General features: G+C 35.2%; 1 protein-coding gene across 1 annotated transcript in view; it reads left to right on the forward strand.

Annotated features, from left to right (window-relative positions):
• The first annotated feature begins 889 nt into the window (after positions 1-889).
• The window catches only part of LOC107036043, a 96,762-nt gene continuing 74,122 nt past the window's right edge, over positions 890-23,529 (forward strand). The window contains exons 1-2 of the mRNA XM_015253764.1: positions 890-970; positions 3,288-3,475. Of these exons, the coding sequence (XP_015109250.1) occupies positions 3,400-3,475 (76 nt within the window). The 5' untranslated portion in view covers positions 890-970; positions 3,288-3,399. The remainder of the gene's footprint in view (positions 971-3,287; positions 3,476-23,529) is intronic.

Below are 23,529 nucleotides of genomic sequence, written 5' to 3' on the forward strand. Positions count from 1 at the left end.
TTCAAAAACTAAGCTGAGAGCCCAGTCGACTTGACTCGTTTTACCCGTGCCGACCGTTATCACCTGAACAAATCTCTATACCGAATAGGAATAGTCGAAAGCCTGAGATGCGACTGTGGTGCTGAGTAAATAACCCAATGACAGGGTTAATATTTATAAATAATTTTAAAAAATGACTCGTTTTACCGTTTTGCTACTGATATCGCTGGAGAAAAAGTAGCCAAAGTCCCTGGATATCCTTAATTCAATCCTGCCAGACCCCCTGCAAGCTCCGGCCTGAATCAAGCAATTTTTTTTATGCAAACCGGAAGCCGAGATATTCTCGGCTTCGCCAATCCCGCCCCCCAAAACACCCCCTGACACTCGTGTATTTTTACCCAAAACGTCATGAATATTACATCTTCATCATGAAATTCCGTCCATCGGAATACTCCTCGTAATTCAATTCACCGCCGCTGTCACTCTCCACCGGATTATTACGCTCCCCAAATACTACACGACAATCATAATTAATCCCCCCCCCCCCTCCAGTTCCGCCGTTGTTGCCCCCAAATTAATTCCCAATTTTTTAAAAAACCGTTGACGAACCAATGAATGTTATTTTCCCATCAATTATTCATCGAGCTCTACCATTATATCTTCGTTATTGAATTTACCATGGCTAAATTGACACGTGACAGGCTTTGAACGGGTACATTGTAACAACCATTTGTAGGCACACTCCAAGCCCACTAGGCCGTCGACATCGGTGGATGAAAGGGGGTGTTTCGGCGGGCGGTGGGTGGTTGCCCGTGGGGCAGGGGGTGACGGGGAGGGGGACCCTCTCGTCTGCTATACCTGCGCGCGGCTACACGCGTTACGGTCGTGACTCGGTATTCTCAGTACGCGTCGGACTGCCACTTTGGTGCGAGCCCAGCTGTCTAATACGTCTGTCGTTATTCACGGAATTATTCTCACGCGCATTTCTAAGGTATCAGCGACATGAAAAAGAAATTATAAAAAATTTTGTACGAGAAAGTTTCTGCTTTTTTTTAAATTCATTTTTAAAATTTTCTTGAGTTCAGTGAAGTTTATTTTGAAAGATATTATTTGTACCGGTATACACCGAGGGGAAAATTCTAATATGTGAACCATATTTACTTGAGAGAGATGATTTTTCTTCAATCGTTTAAGGTCTCATGCTTAAAAATATTCTTGGACACTAATGGAAAAAATTATTTTCTTTCTTGGAACAAGAATTATGTACTTGAACCAAGTTTAAATAAATAAGATCTTACGGTGAATATAAATTATTTCTTCTTGAGATACATTTACTTGAAGCAAATAAAACAGTCCTTGGTGTCAAGTCACATGTGTTCACCACAAAAATGGAAAAGTTCTATTTTTTTAACCTAATATAATCTGCAGTCGAGAAATTTTCTACTTTCATGAATTGATAAAAAAATTCGTACCTAGGAGATGATTACATTGGGGAATGAATTGCATGTTGTTTTCTCGAATGAAGCCGATGTTTAAATTGAGCTTTCCGTACATCACATTGAACGAAATTTGTGATATCCAAGTTTGTGTTGAATTGCCGTAATCTGTGATTCTGTTATTGTAAACTAATGCGATTTTTTTAGTCAAGAAATATAAACTTCTTTCAACTCAACGACATCTCACTACAATCTCAAAGCTTTTTCCGCGTAACAATATTCATCCTGATTCGACAGACGAAGTGCTCACTTCAATTATAATTAACTTGGAACAACGTATGATCGTGTTGATTGGGATAACAACGTATTTAGTCATGAGAATAATTTTGATTTTTGAGTTAACCAACGAATTTCTGAAGTTAGCAAACTTTCGGCTAGAAAGGAATCAAATACTCTCATTATTGCGGCAAATAAAAGGAACTTCAATTCTAGAGAATTTCGATTTCTCCCAATCGAATGTATCTCAAGAAGAGATAACTATGAAGTCATGTTTACTTGAAAATTAACAACCAAATGGTAGTTGGTTCAAATAAAATCCTCTTGATAACATTCATTATTTCTGTCAGTGTACTCTGATGCGATTTTGTCGCAACCTTCACGTATTTACTGTTTTCACGATTTTTTTCGTGCACTTCCAATGTTTCGCGGAATGGTAGTGATAAATGAGAATTTATTCGAGTTTCGTGAAGCGCAAATATTCTGTGATTTAAGAGATTGAACATAATTTATTTCTCTCAAGTAAATATGGTCTACATATTCAGAAATTTTTCTCATTGTTGGATTCATATTCTGTATTATCCCGGGACTATTTTACTCGGTCAAACCTTAAATGTTTTTAAGGTACAAATTATATAGAAATTATATAGAAAATTATATATTATATATTATATATTGTATATTATTAAAAATTATATAGAAAGCATATCCATAAATTCTAATTACCGTTAAATTATCAAGTACTCAATTAGTTAATCTCACTCTTATATTTTATTTATTGAAGCAATCATCAATTTAAACATTCAAATTCCGAATTACTTATTAATCAGTAATTTAGTTAGGAAGATTGACGATTATTTGCATAATCGAAAATCTTTTTATAAGAAATTCAATATTATTTATTTAATAGAAATTTTACGGATCCATATTAGTAAATATTGAATTCACCATCAATTCGAAATTTAGATTATCAATTATTTTAGTATTTTTAAATTTCGATTACTATATTTAAACCTTAGAAACGATTGAATAATTAACCACAATTGTACCTTAAAAACGAGTAAAATAGCACGGGGATAATGCAGAAGTCTATTTTGATTTGAATGGCGATTGAATTTTTCGGTTGCGATGAAGTATTTTTTCAAGATTTTTTCACGATATTTTATTTGGTTTCAATGGGTTTCGGGTTTCAGGGGAATTTATTGGACGAATGAACATTGGATTATTTCAGGATATTGGAAATTGGGGGGGGGGAAGGGTGGGGGAAAATTTGTGGAATTTTAGAGCCACGGAATGTGGTGCCCTCATAAAGTGGTTGACCAGCGATTTCAGTGAGGCAGTTTAAAGGGAAATAAAAAAAATCGAAATTCATTGGATATTTTATATTCAGTGTGGATTTTTTTTTATTCCACCACTGAAATTATTGGAGGGAAATTGAATTTCAAGGAGCACGAGGCATTCCCGAGTCTCCGTGGCTCTAAGATCCCGAATTTATTACCCTGATTTTCCCACGATTCTGGGATAATTCAATTAGAGGTGACTTTTGTTTCATGTTGGTTATGATTTGTGTGGAAAATATTGAATCGTTTTCTGTAGATTGAATATATCGAGGGAAAAACGCGATTTTTTCCCCTCCATATCCGATGAAGTGATTCTCCGAAATTCGGTCGGACCATTCCGTCCTCAAAAAAGGAAATTGTGAAAAAACATGAGGCGAAGGGGAATTCTACACCGTCTGATCATAGCACTGACTCTTGCTACGTTTGTCGTTGCATCTGTTGCTGGTGAGTGACAAATAAAGAATTTATGAAACAACTTGTTTGAGTGTGATGAGCATACGTGAATGCTATTCCTGACGTATAATAAATATTATTTTTTGTAATTGGACAACACATTGTTACACTCAAAAACTATGATACCTCGTTTTAAGATTTGAAATGTTGCAAAATGGGATTTTTAAACGTCTTGATTTGAGACTTGTGAAGGTTTTGATTGGCGAATTTCAAAGTCTTATGTTGAGACTTTACAAGTTCTCAATTTAAGACTTTAATAGACTCTAAATTTCAATTCCCTTTGAGTTTTATGAAATAACTTGTTTGAGTGTGCTGAGAGACACTTGAATGTTACCTCTGAAATATGATAAATATTATTTTTTGTAATCAAACACATTGTTGGACCCAAAAATATAATACCTTATTTTATATATACTTTTGAAATAATTTAAGTTAAGACTTTCGGAACTCAACTTGAAATTTTTCATTAAGTAAAGTTCTGAAAGTCTTAACTTAAGACTTCTCCCTTATTGAAAAACAACAAATGCAATAATCCTTAAAATACTACACAATTTTTCGTTAATAGTAGATTAAATATCTAAAAGCAGATTGTAAAAAGTGTAAAAATTTTGATTAAGTTAATGGAACATTACTGACAGTGTAAATAATTTTTTTTATTGTTTAAAGTACTTAAATCCTGTAGATTTAAGCACTTTAAACAATAAAAAAAAATTAAGACTTGTGAAAATCTGGACTTGAGACTTTTAAAAGTTTTAATTTCAAACCTGTGAAAATTTTAACTTGAGATTTTCGAAAATCTCAATTCGAGATCATAAGCCTCGAAATAAAGCTTCTTTTTTTTGTGTATTTATCATAATTAGAGCGAGAATTGGAATGAACACCTGATGGGGCGACCTTCATCGTCAATACGAGCTAACCGCCTCCGCATTCTCGTTTCAATAGAGAATTTCTCATTGTGGTCAACAAAGTGTGCCACATAGCACATATTGTATCTGCACATTGTTGGAGCAAAATAATCCTTGACGACAGAGTTTATCAGCAAATGAATTGTCACTCTCGTCACAACATTCCTTAATTGCGATCGACATCGTGATTACGTTATATTTACTTCTAGATATACTGTTGAAAATTTGTTGAAATTTCATGGAAGATATTATAATAAATCTCATGGGAGTAACATTGAATCGGATTTATAGAAAAAATTGTTATGAAATTTCAAGTTTTACGTAGAATTCACGGAATTCATGAGTTTTCAGTGGGAGTGAAATAAAAATTTCACAACTTGATTGAATTTTCAGTGGAACATGAATATTCAGAAACAAAATGACATGAATTTTCAAAACGTTCCCTGAATTTTCACAGAATAATTGAACTGAAAAATCAAGTATTTTATTGATTTCCAGATCTTTTGAACAGAAAATCAATGGAATATTTGATTTTTCAATGAAAAGCTTTTCTGAAATTTCAGTGAAACACGATAAAAATTTTCTGAATTTGGTACGGAAAATTCACGCGAAAAGTTTTAACAGTGTGCGTACGCATATACACAAAAAATCCAAAACTTAAATTTGAAATTTGAAATTTTTATCAACGACAGAGTTACATGAAATTTCTGTAGAATTCTTCATTGTCGAATCAGTTAATTTCTTGAATATTCAAGTAATTCTCGATTTTCAGGTCCATACGGCACTGAAAAATATTGAAAATTTCAAAAATTCAGGCGATAACTACTCTGAATTTCCAGTCTATTAAAAATTGAATGGTATGTGGTCTTCAATTTTCACGATGACTTTGGAAATTCAAATTTTCATTGAAAAATCAATGATTTTTTGACATGAAAAACCCAACTTTCTTGAATTTTCAAGATGAATGAGAAATTTAGTGAATGTTTTCATTTGAAATTGAATTCAAACTCGCAACATTGAAAATTCAAATGACATTGTGACTGAAATTTCATGAAAATTCTAACAGCGTTACAGAGGTTCCATTCGGAAGCAAAAACAGCCTTAAATCGCCAATAACGGCATGAAACGGCTCTGCCCTTGATATTTTTTATTACTCATCATGAAAATGAACAATAAATCCCCTAAAAATATTTCCTCCCCTCCGTTATTCACAATTTTATGCATTAAATCCTCCATTCACTCTCGCTTCGTCGTCTCGAGTTGATCACAAGAGGTGAGTTTGTGCACGAGAGTTTAGTTTATGAGCGGGAAAACGAATGGGGTAGGAGGACGAGGAAGGGGCAGGGATAGGGTGGGTTGTACTCGGTGTGACGTTGCATGGAAAGGTGGTAAATCTAGTTGGGATTTGATCATACGGAACGATGAACACTGGGGACTACGAGCTACACTCGTTATTTCCTACGGTTAAAGGCGATTTTAAATCCATCAGGGAATACTCGTTAATCTGTTCCATTCATTTGGAGGTTTAAAAAAAAAACTGGTTCGGATTTTAATGAGAGAGATAATTAGTGATGGGACCGGGGGAAAGGGCTGGGTGAAAATACTGCTGCAATTATTTTTGGAATTTGACTTCGAGTGAAAATAATTCCTGATGACTTCGGGGGATTAATTTGAATTTTACGGGAGAAGAAACAGAAGTCCACGAGGTTAAGATAATATGATTAATTGCCGTTGATTGGAAAGAATGGAATAACGGAGACCGTAAATGCAACTATTAATTGACCTAGTTATACGGAAAACTCGGTGCGGCTCATTCATTACTAATTGATAAGAGGTTTATGGTGGGGGCATTGAATTAGTCAATTAATTATTCGAAATGTGGGGTTTGATTGGAAACAGACCCCTTTTCGTAAATTAATTCATTAATTCATATGATTTCGGGGAAATTGGCGGAATGTCATTGGTTCAATCGTGAAATTTCACTATTCGCGGAAATAATCACATGTTTAATGATTTTATGATAGAATTTGAAATGTCTTTTTTAACCAAATGCTAACAGTAATAAAAACACTCTTGTGTCATGAAATTCTTTATTAAAATTTAGTTTTTTTTTCTTTTATTGAATAATTTCATAAATTCAATTTTGTTAATTAAATAATCAGGTGGAGATTAAGTTAATTTCAGATGAAATGTCGTGTCACGTCTGCTTTTAAAGAAAATTTAATCAGCTGTAAGTAATTCGTATGATATTAAACTGCATGATTAATGAAAAACCAGTTTTGATTTTAATGGAAACGATCGTTAGTGATGGGGCAGGAAGAAGGGCTAAGTGAAAACAGTGCTGCAATTATTTTTGGAATTTGACTTCGAGTGAAAATAATTGCTGATGACTTCGGGGGATTAATTGGAATTTTACGGGAGAAGAAACAGAAGTTCACGAGGTTAAGATAATGTGATTAATTACCGTTGATTGGAAAGAATGGAATAACGGAGACCGTAAATGCAACTATTAATTGACCTAGTTATACGGAAAACTCGGTGCGGCTCATTCATTACTAATTGATAAGAGGTTTATGGTGGGGGCATTGAATTAGTCAATTAATGAATCGAAATATGGGGTTTGATCGGAAACAGACCACTTTTCGTAAATTAATTCATTTGTTATGATTTCGGAGAAATTGGCGGAATGTCATTAGTTCAATCACGGAATTTAATCATCGAATTTTATTATTTTCGTAATTATAATTTTATAATCCTATTTTTAATGATTTTATGACAGAATTCGATATATCTTTTTTAATCGGATTCCGTCAGCGATAAAGACATTTTTCATTGAAATCCAGTTATAGTTGATGTATTGACACATTTCATAAATTCATGTACTGTCTTATGCTCGGATGAAAATATATTAAATTACCTTGAAATTGACCCTTGAATTATTTGATTAAAGCTAATTATCCTTAACAGATGGGAGTTTTCATCCAAAAATTGAATTTCATTATGTTTATTGTAAATTCAGCTTCGTTTGGGTTTTCTATAACTATTGATCAAGTGAATGAAACTATTCATATACCATTTCAAAGGATATTTCTTGTTGTAAAACGTGAAAATCAGGAGAATTAGAATTTAAAAAATAACGACATATTGATCTCATTCAAGCGGGGTAGCGCGCGAAGCGCGCGTCCCGCCTATACTGAAATAAGAACGACAAAGTATTCAAACAATTTTCCATTGAAAAATCACTCACTCCCAGGATGATTCAATAATTAATGAACACATTACGTTCGTCGTCTTGCGATTCATCATTCAGACGCAGGATTCCCTCCGAATTTCATTTGTCATTTTTTCATTTAATTTTTCCCTTCATTTTTCAATGAAAGATCCCAAAAGATTACCGCACGAGACCATCGGATGTCTTCAAACAAATAATGAGGCATTATTCCTTTTCCCTTGTTACAAATTTGTTAATGAATCCCCTGTTCCCCTGTTCATAAGAAATTCCAAATCTGGGCTGAAGTAGACTAATTGCTCCAACCTTTTGGTATTATCCAATCGCTTCCAGAACCCAGCGTTGATCGTTTCAAATTGAATTAACGTAATTCTGGCTACTCTCTGACGAGAACTAATCACATTTACTCTGAATTAATGAACTTGGTGCGCTCGACCCAATCGATCCCAGAAGAAACAAAAAAATCCGAATCGAGCAATAGAAAAAAAACCCGCTTCGCTCGCATTTTTTCCTTCGCCTGAGGGTGAGTCCAGACAATCAATTGATTCCAAATTTTGATAGCCATATGCATTGAAAACAAATGAACTGGAAAAATCTTTACATTTCACTTCTTTTCCATTCGCTGGAATTCATCATGCTGGTCTTCATCGAAATATAAATTGAAGTCACATTCAATGTTAATTGTGGAAAGGATGGAAAATATCGTATTTCATCATTTTGTTTCGTCCGGGATATTTACGTAAATGCGGTTGCACTCCATTGAACATATAGAACGATGTGAGATATAGAATATTCTTCTTTCGCATCTTTATTCATTTACTTGATGTTTTGAAGATTTATTTTAATTTTAACCAATTTCCTTCGTTAATTGAACATCAGTAAAATTTTCTTGTCACAGTAAAATTTTCATTTGTGAGGCCAATATTTTGAGACTATGAGTTTTGTTTTGATCACAATGAACTTCGCAAATCGATAATTGGATGAATGTTGTTTTCGTTTTTCCAATAATATTAGAAATTTTTGACAAAAACTGTGAATTTCAGTTCGATTATGATATGACAATTCATATGAGTTCGACTTGAGAACTCGACTTGAATCAAGTATCTTTCCTACTTGAATTAAGTATCATTTCTACTTGAATAAAATACCTTTCCTACTTGAATCAAGTAGATTCCAGGTTGACACAAGTTTCCATAAAACAATCTTTTTTTAAAATCCAAATGAGTTAGAAAATCAGATAGATAAAATCATAATCTTCCTACTTGAATCAAGTTGCGATATACTTGAATGAACAATTGTTTTGTGGTAATTCTTGGATGTTTAATTAACTGAAAGTTCACCGTAATTTTTCATTAAACATTAATATTTTTATTGAAAAATCAAGTATTTTCTGCTGTTGAGATGCGAAATTTCATAAAATTTTCAGTGAAACATGAAATTTCATTTTTTCCCCCAAATCATAAACATCTCTTGAAATCGTGATTGATATGTAACAACAACCGAGACGAACCAGAGCATTAACAACTAATATTGTTCATGGAGCAATATGATGCGGGACAAAAGAAGATTTAGATCCAAAACAATGTTTTCTCCCGTGCAATGAATCCCACATTTCAAAACCAAATAATCTTAAATTGCTCCTGTTCGTGCGTATCTCCTCACATTTCCCATATTTTTCCTCGGTTTTTCATGCAATTCTGCATGATTTACTCATTCTCCTGTCGTTTCCATAATACACAATGATATTCAAGATAAGACAAGAGCAAGGGACATAAATATTCAGAGACAATTCACCGGGCAATGCTAGAGGAAACAAACAAATTTTACTCTTTCCTTTCGTATATTTGGCGAGCGATGAAAATGCTGCGAAGAGAGATGTCTGTCAGAACGAGAGACAAACCCGGTGCATCTCCTGCAGAGCCCCCTCAGCGACTCTTGTTGGTAAATAAACGGTTGGAGAGATAAGTATCATTTTTATTTTCCCGAGAATTCACTTCCCAGTTGAGGATTGATGAAAATTATACGGATAGAAAGTTGAACTGAACAAGATACTCCATTCATCCGCCCATTCTGCCCCAATCGTTACCGGGAAACGGGGAAACTTTTTGCTGAGGGAATTAAATCCTCTTGTACGTCGAGATCTAACGAGCTCAAATAGATGCAATTATAGTGTTTTCCATCGGAAATTGCTCCGGGTTTCTAATGAGACTAGGTTCATCCCCTCAGCTTTATTCTCGGGATCATGCTTAAGTGAATGAGGAAAAAAAATCAGTGATAATTACAACAAACACCCCGAAAAATACCGTTTTGAGATTTAAAAAGTCCAAAACTGAGATTTTTTGGAAACCTTAATTCAAGTTTTTCGAAATGTTTGATCAAAGATTTTGGAAATTTCAAACAAAGTTTTTCATGTCGTAAGAAGAGATTTTCAAAAAATATTCATTTGAACGCCAAGGGCATCAAGTTGGGCTTTAAGTTTTGAACTTGAATTCTGAAAATTTCAAGTTGAGACTTTGAAAAGTCTCAAAAAATTTCTGTTCAAAGTTTTAAGTTGAAACTGTTTTAGTCTTAACTTAAAACTTTCAACCCTTGACTTAACTTAAAGGTCAACTTAAGACTTTCAAGTTTCAACTTGAAAATGACTAAAATCTGAATACAGATTTTCAAGTCTTAACTTGAGATTTTCATGTCTCACCTAAACTTGAAACTTTTAAGTTTCAGCTTGAGGCTTTGTAAGGCCTAAACTTAAAACGTTCATGTCTTAACATGAAACTTTCAAGTCTGAACTTAATACATATTCAAGTTCCAACTTGAGACTTCTAAGTCTCAATTTTGTTTGTTTCAACTTATGTAGCTTTACTCAAAAAATATCAAATCCCATCATCTCCTCGAGCCAGAAAACGCAATATTATCAATCAAAAATAACTTGTGTACCCCTAAATAATTTTCCTTTCAATGTTCTCGTGTCATAGTCCAGTCCACCTTTAGGATCAATATGTGTCGTCTCGTTAATGCGCGCTTTTATCCCCTTCAAGCAACGGTACCACCCACCAACCGAACGCCCACCTGGCGTGTGGGCGTACGATATATATTTTTTTCCACCCACACTTGAATCTCACTATCAGAGAGATGGAGAATGTGAGAGACCCCCGGGTTTTTCTCCCCTCAAATTCACGTATATGTGCTGTACAAGCGGTACGTTTATTCCTTTCCAGGAGCTCATTCCAATGCGCAAATCTCTCGAGTCCCTTTTTCAACTCGACTCCGCGTTATTTTTAATACAATACAGAGGTAACTATAATAAGAGCCTTTGGTGAGCCCTCTGAGTATGTTGATGCGCTCATTTATTAAACATTACGTTCTTTTATCCTCAAAGGTGAGGCTTACGGGGGTTCAAAGAGAAAACAAATTAAATGAAAATTGTGAATCCAACGTAATATTTGAAATTATAAATTTTTCATGATTATGAAAGAATGAAGAAATGGAAGAGTGAAAGAATAACTGAAGGATATGGAAAAAAATTATTTTCCAGGAAATGAGAATAATTTTTTCAACCTGTTCAATTTTATATCAACATGGATGGACAATGGTTTTCCATAATTTGAATGAAATCACAAAAAAACTTGAGTCATTCGGTAGCATTACTTGATCTGAGTGGGATTGAATCAAGTCGAGAATTTACTTTGAACTTGATTGAATCGACTTGAATCAAGTATCTCCAAAAATTGTCAAATTAAGTTAACAACTTGATTCAATTACAGCTTGACTTGACTTTTTTCTATTAAATTCAACTAGAATGACTATGTAAATATGTTTCTACTTGACTCAAATCGAATTCTACTGAATCAGATTCCAGTCAGCTACAGCTTGACTTGAATCAAGTTTATCTCTACTTGGTTCAAGTCAAGCTCTACTTGAATCAAGTAAAAAAATACTTGAATCACGATTTTTTTCTTTTAGTGAAGAAGAAAACTTCAATTCGGCAATCACGGTAACGTAATCAATGAAGAAAACCACTGTAACATCGGATTCATTCTCACCCGAAGCCATTTCCACCGATTGAAACATTCAATTCCATCTCCAGACAACTCCCCCCTTCCCTAGAACTTCAACTGTCTTCGCAAACTCCGTTAACTTGGAAAGAAAAAAAAATCAAATTTTCTCTTTCAAATCAGGACAAGAGAATAACTCGTGTCTTGGACAACGTTGGCAATTGAGTGTCGTTGAATCCTTAGACTCGCTCTTTACACCGAGCGGGAAACGAGAAAATAGTACTAGCTGAGAGTGGGACGGTGAGTAGTACCAAGAGACCTTTCAAAGAGAAGAGTGCACCAAGCAGACCGTCCATTAGCTTTTAGCGCTGACGCTGTGCCTCCCAGCAATGCCTCACCTTCACCCCTTTGCTGACCCCCTCCCCTCTCGCTCTCCTGCCCAAACCCCTCGTAATCCACGATCACCTCTCGTCGTCGTTTCATCCTGAATGTCTATCTATCCATGCACTCATCCCCAATGGGAATTGTGTACGGTGGAATAGATAAACGGGAAATGCCTTCGACACTGTGTAGGGCGTTGGAGTGCTGGTGGCGCTTGTACACCGTATAATCATTCGACAATTAGATTTGCATTGTTTTAGAAGGTTCGTTAATTATTCGGTGTACCCAACAACTCACTGGGCTGACGTGCACAGGCTGTTTGGATATGTCTTCAAGTATATTTCAAGGGAATGATGGAAATTGATGGAAATGTAGTTGATTAACGCGGGATAATTGATTTTTTTTCAATTCACGGATTAGGTTGATGAAGCTGGGTTGATATGAGTATAATTGAATCATGTTAAGGATCGACTTATTTCGTGACATTATTGAGGGGTTCAATGAAGGATCAATGGTGCAAGTAGATTTTGCGACGCGATTCAAGTCGAATTAATACTTGATTCAAGTCGGGGAGGTACTTGACCCTTACGAAAAACTAGTTTTTTTAGTGTACTTCTATCACTAAACCTTACACCCAGGAAAATGGTATATTTTAATTAAATAAACTTTATTTGAATCAAATAAATGCTTTATTGCAATGAAATAAAGGATTTGTTTGATTCAAGTAAAGTTTATTCAATTCAAATAGACCGTTATTCTGCGTGCAGATTTTTGGAATCAAGTATCTTAAATTGAATGACGTGTTTTTGGATTGGGATGAAACATTTTTTGACTTGAATAAAGTCGTTGCACACTCAAAAAAAGTTTATAAATCAAGTCGACAAATTTGACTTGACATGACATGGCATCGAAGACTTGAATGAAGTCTCACTGATAAATGCGCAAGCCATTATAATGACTTGATTCAGATCGTATGTGACTCAATTCAAGTGGAATTGATACTTGATTCAACTCAAGGGGATACTTGACCTTTATAAAAGAGTAGTTTTCTTCAGTGTGCTTGTATCACTGGGACTTCGATTTTTTAAATCAATTATCTATTCGCTTTGGATCAAGTATCAATTCGACTTGGATCAAGTATTTGTTCGCTTGAATCAAGCACTTTGTTGACTTGAATAAAGGCATTATATTTTACAAATTCATATTTCGCAGTGAATGAATCTATTGAATTCTACTTGAAACAAGTAGGTGACAACTTGGGTTTTTCTTCTTCAACTTATTTAATTTTCTGTTTACGACAAGTCCAAAATCTGTATTAATCAAGTCACAAAAATAAGAAAAAAGTCGAATAGACACTGGAATCAAGTTCGCAACTACTTGAATGATCATTTTTTTCTTTGGCTGTTTCACAAAGTCGTACAACCATTTGAAAAATATCAGATTTTGTTTATAAAATTCTCAAAAAGCATTACGCGTGAGAATTGTACAACACTTTTCACATGAAAATGTCTAGCACTCTTGAAATATTTACTCATCTACCTCATGAACTTGGCAATAATGCGACAATTATGTGAGCGATGAAAAATAATTCAAATGGTAAGAGTACTTATTTATTAACGATATTCTGACCCTGATACTACATCGATGATGATTCCTCGACCGAGTGACCCGATGTCTACATGAATGACCCGGAATCATACTTATACCTACCCCAACTACACCCTTTTACCTCGTTGTTTTCACGGTCGACATTACTCGAGCTCGGGTATCTCTCAACCCTCGTCCTCAACCGCTGAATAGACTCGGTGGTTGCGTCACCCGAGTAGTTCAAAAATTCTGGCAAAAGACGAGGCAGAGAAAGAATATTTAGGGCTCGGAGTAAAAAGAGAAAGATTTGCTCTACAAGGACATGAAACGGCTCCCCTTTTTCCGTCTTTTTACTTTTTTTATCGTCGGTTTTTTCGGCTGGATGAGCCTCCTTGAGAATTTTCCCCACTACGAATGCACGGGGAAAAAAAATGTTAAAAATAAAACAGGGGCTTTAGAGAAATTGGAATTTCAAATTTTCTTAGTCTCGTGTATGCACCAAGTGCACATTGAAATTCTGGGGGGGAAATTTCGGAGAGGTTTAGAAACTCGATCCAGGCAGTGGTTGGAGGTTACAACGAACGCTGTTTACGATATTCGTTGAAATATATAAATTTTACATTAGAGAGTGAGTAAGAGTTTTGCGTAATTTGAATAACTTAGCAATTCGTTCCTACATTTCTTGGAATAACTCGGTGAGAATAGTGTCCAGAGTTTCAAGACAAACGACTTGTGCGCTAGTACTGATCTGCAAGAGGTGGATTTCTTACAAATTTTTCAGTAGAAATGTGATTTTTCATTATATTTTCACAAATTTTCTGGAGCATTTTAATTAATTAATATTATATCAATCGATTAAATTACGAATAATATATGTCATATATTTCAAACCGTCTGATTAAAATAAATATATGACTTTATAAGTTGAAAACAAAATATTATTGTTGAGGCAGAGGACTGTTCTTTTAATATACAATTTATTTGATTCAATCCAAGACTTCTACTTAATATTAGTAGGATTGAATCAAGTCGGAAATCTACTAATTTTAAATAGGTGTCATCAACTTGAATTGAGTATCTGCCAAAATGTCAAGTCAAGTTGGTGACTTGATTCAAGTCGAGATCTACTTGAATCAAGTCGCCAGTTCAACTTCAAGCAGATCTTGACTTGAATCAAGTACCTTGTCTACTTGAAACAAGTAAATGACGACTTGACACCAGTTTTCATAAAACAATATTTTTTTATACTCAAAATGAGTCGAAAACTCAGATAGATTGGATCATAGTCCTCGTACTTGCATCGAGCAGAAAAAATACTTGAATAAAGTCACGATGTACTTGAATCGTAGAACTTTCTTAAGGGTGGATCAATCCCTGAAGTCCAAATTGCCAACAATTTCCTCGATATACCACCTCGTAAAATCCATCTCAGCCCAGATGAATGAAATTTAAATATGCAAAGTCATATAACTATTTACAGTAATTTCCACTGGAGTTCTGCATAATTACAGTGCTACGTACTTTAATCCAGTATCCTTTTCCTCCTGGATATGTGTGCTCTCGCACCAATGCACGAGTCATATTTCAGGTACTCGACGGAGCGACGAAACTGGATGGAGTCGTAATTGTTCTACCTTGTGAAAATCCACCAAGTCACTGGGTACAACCTACTAACTGGAATACCTATATTTTACCATTCATGGATACATGGGCTTTACACATTTACCCATGTATTATTTCCTCTCTACCAAGGATGTTGGAAACGTACCAAAATTCTCTCAATAATAATCCGAAAACCCCTCCGGCAAATTTCAAGTCTAAAATTTCATCTCACATTTCATTAGAATAAAAATTCAATTGCAAAGTTGTTCTTTCAACTCGACATATATTTTTTTTTTGCGTAATTCTTTCATCACTGCGGGGTGAAATTGAGTTGAGCTATCTTTTTCAGCATTTTTCCTCTTCATAAAAGATGAATGAATTTTTCTAGAACTGCTGAGAGAAGCTCTTCCATGAATAGCTGAAGTGGTTAAATGATATTTAAATGACTCAAAATGGGGTCGAGTTTACGTAATTATTCACGGGGATTATATCTATGTAGACTTGCCATCGTGACCCTCTTACATAGACTTCTAACGTGAAAATATTTCCGCTTGTGTTGTGCCATTTCTCGTCCCCTCGTAATAAAGAATAATAATCGTCATTAACATCTGGATGGGGGTTTTCATCGTGGGCTATCACGATAAAAATGGTCTTTACGTATTCCTTCGTGATAAGCCGAGGGGTTTTGTTTGGTGAATGTAGTTCACTCTGCGGTTGCCAAAATAATACAAGACCGTAATAAACGATATGAGATTAAATCCTGAATTATTATTTGTATTATTAAAACGGTAGACTCTAAAATGTGAAGCAAATGAATAATTTCCATCGTTCACTTCTCGTTCACTTGTCGTTCTTCTTTTTGTAATTAATCCTTAAATGAAATGAATTTTTAATTATCTCGGTTTTGAGTAATGGTAATGGCTTCATTTTTCATTATTTATAGTCAATCCTTCAGGATGGAATACATAATAATAGGGTTGTTGTTTGGGGTTTTATGAATTTATTATGATGCCAACAGATGAGCATACTTGGTTTATGTGTTTGTACGTTCAACGTGCGTACACAAATTTTGTTATTGTTATGAAAATTATCCAACTGTGATTATATGCTAATTCGAAAATTTTAACTCTTTACATACCACCCAAAAAATTATTGATTCAAGTCAGCAATTCAATTTTACGCAGATCTCAACTTAAATCAAGTATTTTTTCTACTTGAATCAAGTACCTTTCGTACTGGAATCAAGTATTTTTATGATTGAGACCTTATCTGCGTCAAATTGATAATTGATTCAATTTGAATTGATATTTGATGCAACTTGAATTGAATCAAATTTCAGAGTCTACTTGAATCAAGTAGAATTCGACCTAAATCAAGTCGCAAAAAATCTAGTTGAATAGGCAGGACTTGACCTTAATCAAGCCGCGGGATCTACTTTAATCAAGTTATCGAATTAATACTTGATTTGCGTTAAATTGATAACAGATTCAAGTCAAATAGATACTTGATGCAATTTGAATTTAATCAAGTTGCAGAGTCTACTTGAATCAAGTAGGATCCGATTTGAATCAAGTTACAGAATCGACTTAAATCAAGTCCAACCCGGTTTGAATCAAATCGCAAAATCCACTTGATTCAGATTTTTTACTGAAAAATCTCTACGTCATTTTGGTTTATAACCTCATCAAGTCTGAATTGCATAAAAACGCCTTGATTTCATCATCTACAAGATTGATCTTTACTGTCTGAAAAGATCTTGAATTTGTCATATTTGGCCTATTCTGAATTCAACTTTTCAAAAAATGATTATTTTTGGATCAATCTGGGATTTTTATCTCTTCGCGAAAGAGTAAAGAGTAGAGCTTCTTTATTCAGTAGTCGAAGAAAACTCCCGACGTGTCCTCCATCTTCTTCATACACTCTGGTAAGACGCTGAGAGCACCATGATGCAGTATAGGTCATAGTTGGCATACTCCAGTACCTTTTTCTATTCCATGTTCAACTTCACTTTGATATACGACCGACGGTTTGGAATTTAACCCTGTGAAGGGTCTCTTACCGTTGTCCATTTGAATCGTACGTGAAATTCAAGAGAGTCAAAGATGCCCGGGGAGATAAATAATGTATGAAGCATTCCCGGTGAAATAAATGAGTATGAGAAATATGAAGAGAGGATGAATAAAAATAGCTAGAGAGTGGAACAAATGTCCTGATTTTTTTGTTATTTTTTCCATTTTTTTTTTAAATCCTCGGGAATTGTTGTGTACAAGGGGATATGTGCATGGAGCAATCATAAATTTTTACCGAGCAAAGACGATCTCTCCTCGAGTATTGTGGGGGGAATGGGTAAGAGGAACAGTGGGAAAAACAGACAACTGAAGAAAATGCAATTCTCTCGGACTGTAACTCAAGTGTACGTGTGTTCAAGTGTATATTATATTTGTGTTTATAGAGTTTTCACGTGTGTCTGTGTGTATTTGACTCCTCTGGAGGGTCCCCTGCCGACCACTGGTTGAATGTTATTCTCACCGGTGATATTTTTCAACTGAGATACTGCTGGACGAAACGCGTAAGAAGTTTGGGGAGAGAGAATGAAGTTAACTCAGAGGATTAAATTGAAGAATTTAAAACGATGTTGTTGGGGGATTTTCCTTCCCCCGATTTAGATGAATCAGAATGGGAAACTGCCCCCTAATTTATTATGCAGTTCAATCTGTCTGATAAGTGGTTGCATCCATAGATCACTGTTTTAATTGTTAACTTTTCAGAAAAGATAATCATGCTGCTTTTATATTTAAAGAAAGCAATAATCGTTTTCCACAGCTTTTACTAAAGTTATGTATTATTTAATTAAGGATCAATAACAAGAAACGATTTTTCATGACATTATGAATAAATAATTGAAAATTTCAATCATTTCAATAGTGTATTAATGAAGCGTTGACATCGAAAGAAAAAGATTTCTTGATACAGCGACTTCATTCAATTATTTTTTTCTACTTGATTTAAGTAGATTCTCCGACTTGATTCAGGTCGCGCCAGATTTGATTCAAGTAGACTCTCCAACTTGATTCAATGCAAGTTGCATCAAGTATCAATTCAACTTGAATGAATTTAACGCAGATGAAGTATCAATTCGATTTGCATTCATCTACTACTTGGAACAGGTATTTTTCGGGGTGAATCAATCCATTGATTCGACTTGAATCAAGTAGGTAACGACTTGACACCTTTCTTTCTCAAATAATTCACTTTTCTACTCACAAGAGCTCGAAATCCGGGTTGATCAAGTAGAGCAGTCACACAACAAATTTACAAAAGTCAAATCGAGAAGTACTCGAACCATTTCGTTTTTTCGTGACATTAGGACTAAAATCTGCGACTAATTTCCCCACTTTCGAAGACAGACTAAAATTCCATTCCCCTAATCCCACTTGAGGCTTTCCTATTCCCTCAAAACAACGCGATATTGACCCCAATATATTTTTCCATCTACTGATCCTGTCCTCCCTCAACATCTCGAAACAGAAACAAAAATATACTTTTCTCCCCCGAAAAACCCCTACTGTTCCATCTCACCAGTTCTTCAAGGAAATCGATTTTTTTACGGTATTTTCCGACGGAAACCTTCTCCAGCTGCCCAACCATCCCATTTCCCCTCCTCCGCGACCCAATATCTCGAGATAATCCGAAAATATAAACGAATGAGATGAAATATTCCAAGAGGACACAATATTTTCACGATAAACGAATAACTGGTAACGTCAACAGCCCTTCCATTCCCAACTATCTTCCACAAAATTTTCCTCAAAAAAATCTTCCCCAAGCAATAACCACTAAACTCACTCCCCCTTATCCTCTTTATAGCCTCTCAAAAGTCGTTTAAACTCCAATTTCGATGCAACTTCCGTATCACGAATTGCAGAATTTGTACTAGTACATAAACCAATTCTCCTCCATTCGCTATTTTACTATGTGGAGTCCAACGTAAAATGGACGCGAGCCAAACGAATGGTACCCATGAATTATGCATCAACGATCAGAAAATTACTTTGGATCGTATCGAATAATAATATTCCTCGCCTCTCACTCTCTATTCCATCCTCCCTCGTACAACGGCCACAATGACACAAAATCATCATTCAAAATAGAACGAATTTTTCAGGTAGACTCTCGATGCATGAATATAAATTGGTGTATACGAGAAACAAGGTTTATTCCTAGTCGATTCAGGTCACAGTAAAATGGCCGGATAACCATTGGATTATTTTGTAAACAAGGGGGATTTTTTTCCACCTCTCTCTTTCCATTTGCCTGATTGGTCGTTATACCATTGCTACCGACGGTACGATCCCATTTTTTTTTACATCGACGAAAGCTATGGGAATTCTGGTATTTGCAAAAGTCGGAAGGGGAAAAAAACTTTGTTTGGATTGCTGGAAACCATTTCCAGCTCAAAGAATATGTTCTCTAATTGTTTCGCGTTGGAAAAGGATATTGGAACGAGTTGAATTCAGTGATTGGAGTAGGTAGACGATTGTGTAGACGAAAACATTTATTTTTAGTGTAATTACTAATAAATTAATTAAATAAAAAATAATGAATTTAATTTTTCTGAAAGATATTCACTTTCCTTCTATCAAGTTGGTTAATTTCCCTCACGTAAATTTGTTCCACTCCATCAGATATTCTTACGTGGAACATACAGTTTTCCGGCAAAGCTGATGTTTCGGCTCAGTGTACTGGATCCCAGTCGAACTGAATCGAGTCGCAGAGTCTATTTGAATTATGTAGGATCGGACGTGAATCAAGTCCTAAAATCTGCTTGATTCAAGTCGGACCCAAACTGCATCGAGTTCCAGAAACCCTTTGATTCAAGTAGGATCTGATCTAAATTAAGTCGCAGAATCTACTTTATTTATTAGGGAGAACCCGATCCCACTTGAAGTTGATTCTGTGACTTGAATCAAGTCGGACCTAATTCAAGTCCTAGAATCTACTTAAATCAAGTGGGAGTCGTTCTGAATCAAGTAGAGACTGTTTGGATTACTGGGAACTGGCCAGAATCAAGTTGTAGAGTCCACTTGATTCAAGTCGGACTCAACTTAAATCCAGTCGGATCTTTTGGGTGAAATTACCAAAAATCATACTTCATATTTCCAAAAAAAACATCTAGTCAGGTCTCAGTTACATCGAGACGCTTCGATTGATCAAAATTTGTTATCACAGACAGACCTACATTAAAACATTTTTCTTTGAATCATATAACAATATTGTGGAATCTTAAAACGAGAAAATATGATGGAAATTTGTTTTTTATTCTTCGTAAAAAATAAACTATCCCCATCAGAAAATTCAAAATTCAAATTAAGAACAGTTATTTACATTAAAAGTCAAATTCTTCAATTCCCCACAGACTCCGATTTTTTCGCCATTAAATATAATACACGTACGATTGTATAATCCTCTACAAATATTTGTCACTGAAAGTGTTCTACTAGGTGTACATTTACGACTTTATGAACGATATGTTGGCACAGTGTTTATAATAAAAAACTAATCAATATGGCCACGATGGGGTGGACGTCCCGGGGTCGTCCACCAACTGCCCTGTCTCTACACTATCTCGTATCCATTGAATCCCAATAGAACAGCATTTCTAAAAAACCTCAGAAATAATGCAAAACAAAAAATTCAAGTAAAAGAGACCCTCGGCAGGCCAAAAGAAAAATAAGGAAGATGTCGAAATAAAACATGAAGAGTGGGGTACACCGGTGGCTCGTGATCCAATAATGCGGATGGCGAGAGCTGTTGCCTCTTGGTTCAACTCTCTCCTTTCTCCTCACTCCCACCCCCCGCCCTCTCGCCACCGCTTCGGCAACCGCCCTTCTGTTTTATTTATTTCACGATTTTCTCTTCTCGTTTTGTCTTGCTGCGAAGCCCTCGCGATTTTCCGTTTGTCGCGCACACATGTGTGTAGAGACAAACTGAGAAAGTATAGACCCTCGAGGTTTCAACTTTTGTCACTTGGTTTTGAAGGAATGAAAACAATTTTTTTCTTAAACTTTTATCCTTCTATTTGAGTGGTGGAATGGGTTGATCCGTTACTTTTTCTCAATTCTTTCATTTCCTTTGCATGAACACTCTCACCCGGGGGGGGGGGCATGTAGATACAAATGAAGCAAAATAGAATAAAATTAACAGGACACGACAGGTTTTTATTCCATTAGTTGTTTTAACAGCAGATGTGGGTATTTGGAAACCTTTATTTTGATTTTTTGCATTAGGAACTGTTTAAATATTTATCGATTGCTTAATTTTGGTTTGTAGAATGATAGGTGTGTAAGCTCTAATAAGAGATGCATTAAGAATAAGAAGGATTTAGTGAGAATTTTTATATTGTCATTGATGATGTGCCGGGCTTATAGGTTATGGAGAACATAGGCGTTAACCATCAGCCAATTATGTTTGTTTTGGTATTCTTTTCAGCTCTGTTTTGCCCTTAATATCATTGGACAATAAGATAAATTGGTATACGCTTCATTTTTTTGGGGGTGGATCAACCCAGTGACTTGATTGAAGTTCGAAAGTGCTTGATTCAAGCAGATGAATACTTGATGCAAGTCAAATTGACACTTGATATAAAAAATTTAGGTTCACACAGAAAAACCTAAACGTAAATTATCTTTTGCTAAGCGTAATTTACGCTCAATGCTAATATGATGTCTGGTGGTTTTTTCCCTCTTGAAAATCAGAATTTAAGCTTCAAAAAGTCGTAATTTACGATCAAAATGAAAACTTAAATTACGCCGAAACACAGCGTCTTTTACGTTTTACTAAGCGAATTTCACGCTTAAGAAATCGTAAATTATGATCTTAATAGAAACGTACTTTACGGTTTACTTACGCGTAATTTACGAAAAAACATCATATTTTATGCTTACAATAACTTTTTCTTCTTCGCTGTTAATTGCGCATAAGTAAACGTAAAATACGGAAAAAACATCGTAATTTATGAATAAGAAATTGTAAATTATGTTTATGTGATCGTACAAGGAGAGAGATTCTCTACAAGAATTCTAATGCTAGGCAGTGAACATTTTATTGAGTAGCACGTGAATTTTTCCCGTCCTTATATGGAATTTTCACAGAAATTCTCGGAGATTTTATGTAAAATTCCTTAGAAATTTTACCTTAACAGCACTGAAATTTCTCATAGCTGGTGGATTGCGATTTTTTTTCAGTACCAGCACTAGAGTTTTTCTAAAAAAATTCTTTCCATGTAATTTACGGCAATTTTAAACCGAATTTTTGAATACGAAGTCTTAAACTACGATTCTGTAATAATAATTTACCGGCATTTTGAGTGCAATTTACGCTTACTATGTGTACAAAAAACCATTCTCAGCGTTTTTCTTGAAAATAAAAGGCCAGATTTTACTTAAGTTTTCAAAAATCGAACAAAAATCTTGTTTTTACCGGATTATTCTCAGCAATTGCATTCTTCAATTCATCAACAATAGAAAAAAAATTTTTTCAGAAAAAAATCTCAAGGGTCTGTATTTTGCAAATCCCCAGGGGTATTTGTGTGCAAAGGCATCTGGATTTCTCGACGGGTTGCGGGCACTCGGAAAATCCATTTGAATCATTCATGCGAGCCGACGGGCTTATCGATACAAGTGTATACGTTGGTTTACCCTCTCACCCCACCCCTTTCTCCCCCACCCCACCCCCTCAGACGGTATATATTACCTGATATAATTCAGCCCAGGGCGGGTCGGACACTTGATATATCCGTATAATACACGACATGGTATGACGGATGGAGTTTTAAAAACTCACCGGCTGAAACTAAAGTTTTTTATTACCCAGGATGTGGAAAAAACGAGGGAAAAATGTTTTCCTCAAACGATAAAGAGAACAGAACAGAACAAAAATTGCATAAAATTAGAATAATGGAGGGATGAGGAATGAAAATGTGAGTGTGGGCGTGGAGGAGAGGTTAAAAAGACGCGAGATAAAGAAGATTGGATGAAACGAACCGAGTGATCCAGTAATCCTGGTCGAGATACTTCCTATTCCGGGCTTACAAAATTCACGATTTCTCGACTTTTGGGGGATGGAAACTCAGTGGAGATTTAATCGGCTGGAGTGAAGGGGACTTGAGAGCGTGTGGTAAAAATAAAGATTCAAATGCAAGGGGTATAAGGGTCCGAAATAGAATGATGAAGAATTCTGAAATTTAATTTTCATAATTTACGAAAAATTTTCACTCGGGGTATCTCTGAAATGAACACTGACGTTCGTTTAATTTAAAATGATGACACTCAGGATAGCGACAATTATAAT

The sequence above is a fragment of the Diachasma alloeum genome, unplaced genomic scaffold (assembly GCF_001412515.2).
Source record: "Diachasma alloeum isolate Michigan unplaced genomic scaffold, Dall2.0 Dall_scaffold_00203, whole genome shotgun sequence".
NCBI lineage: Eukaryota > Metazoa > Arthropoda > Insecta > Hymenoptera > Braconidae > Diachasma > Diachasma alloeum.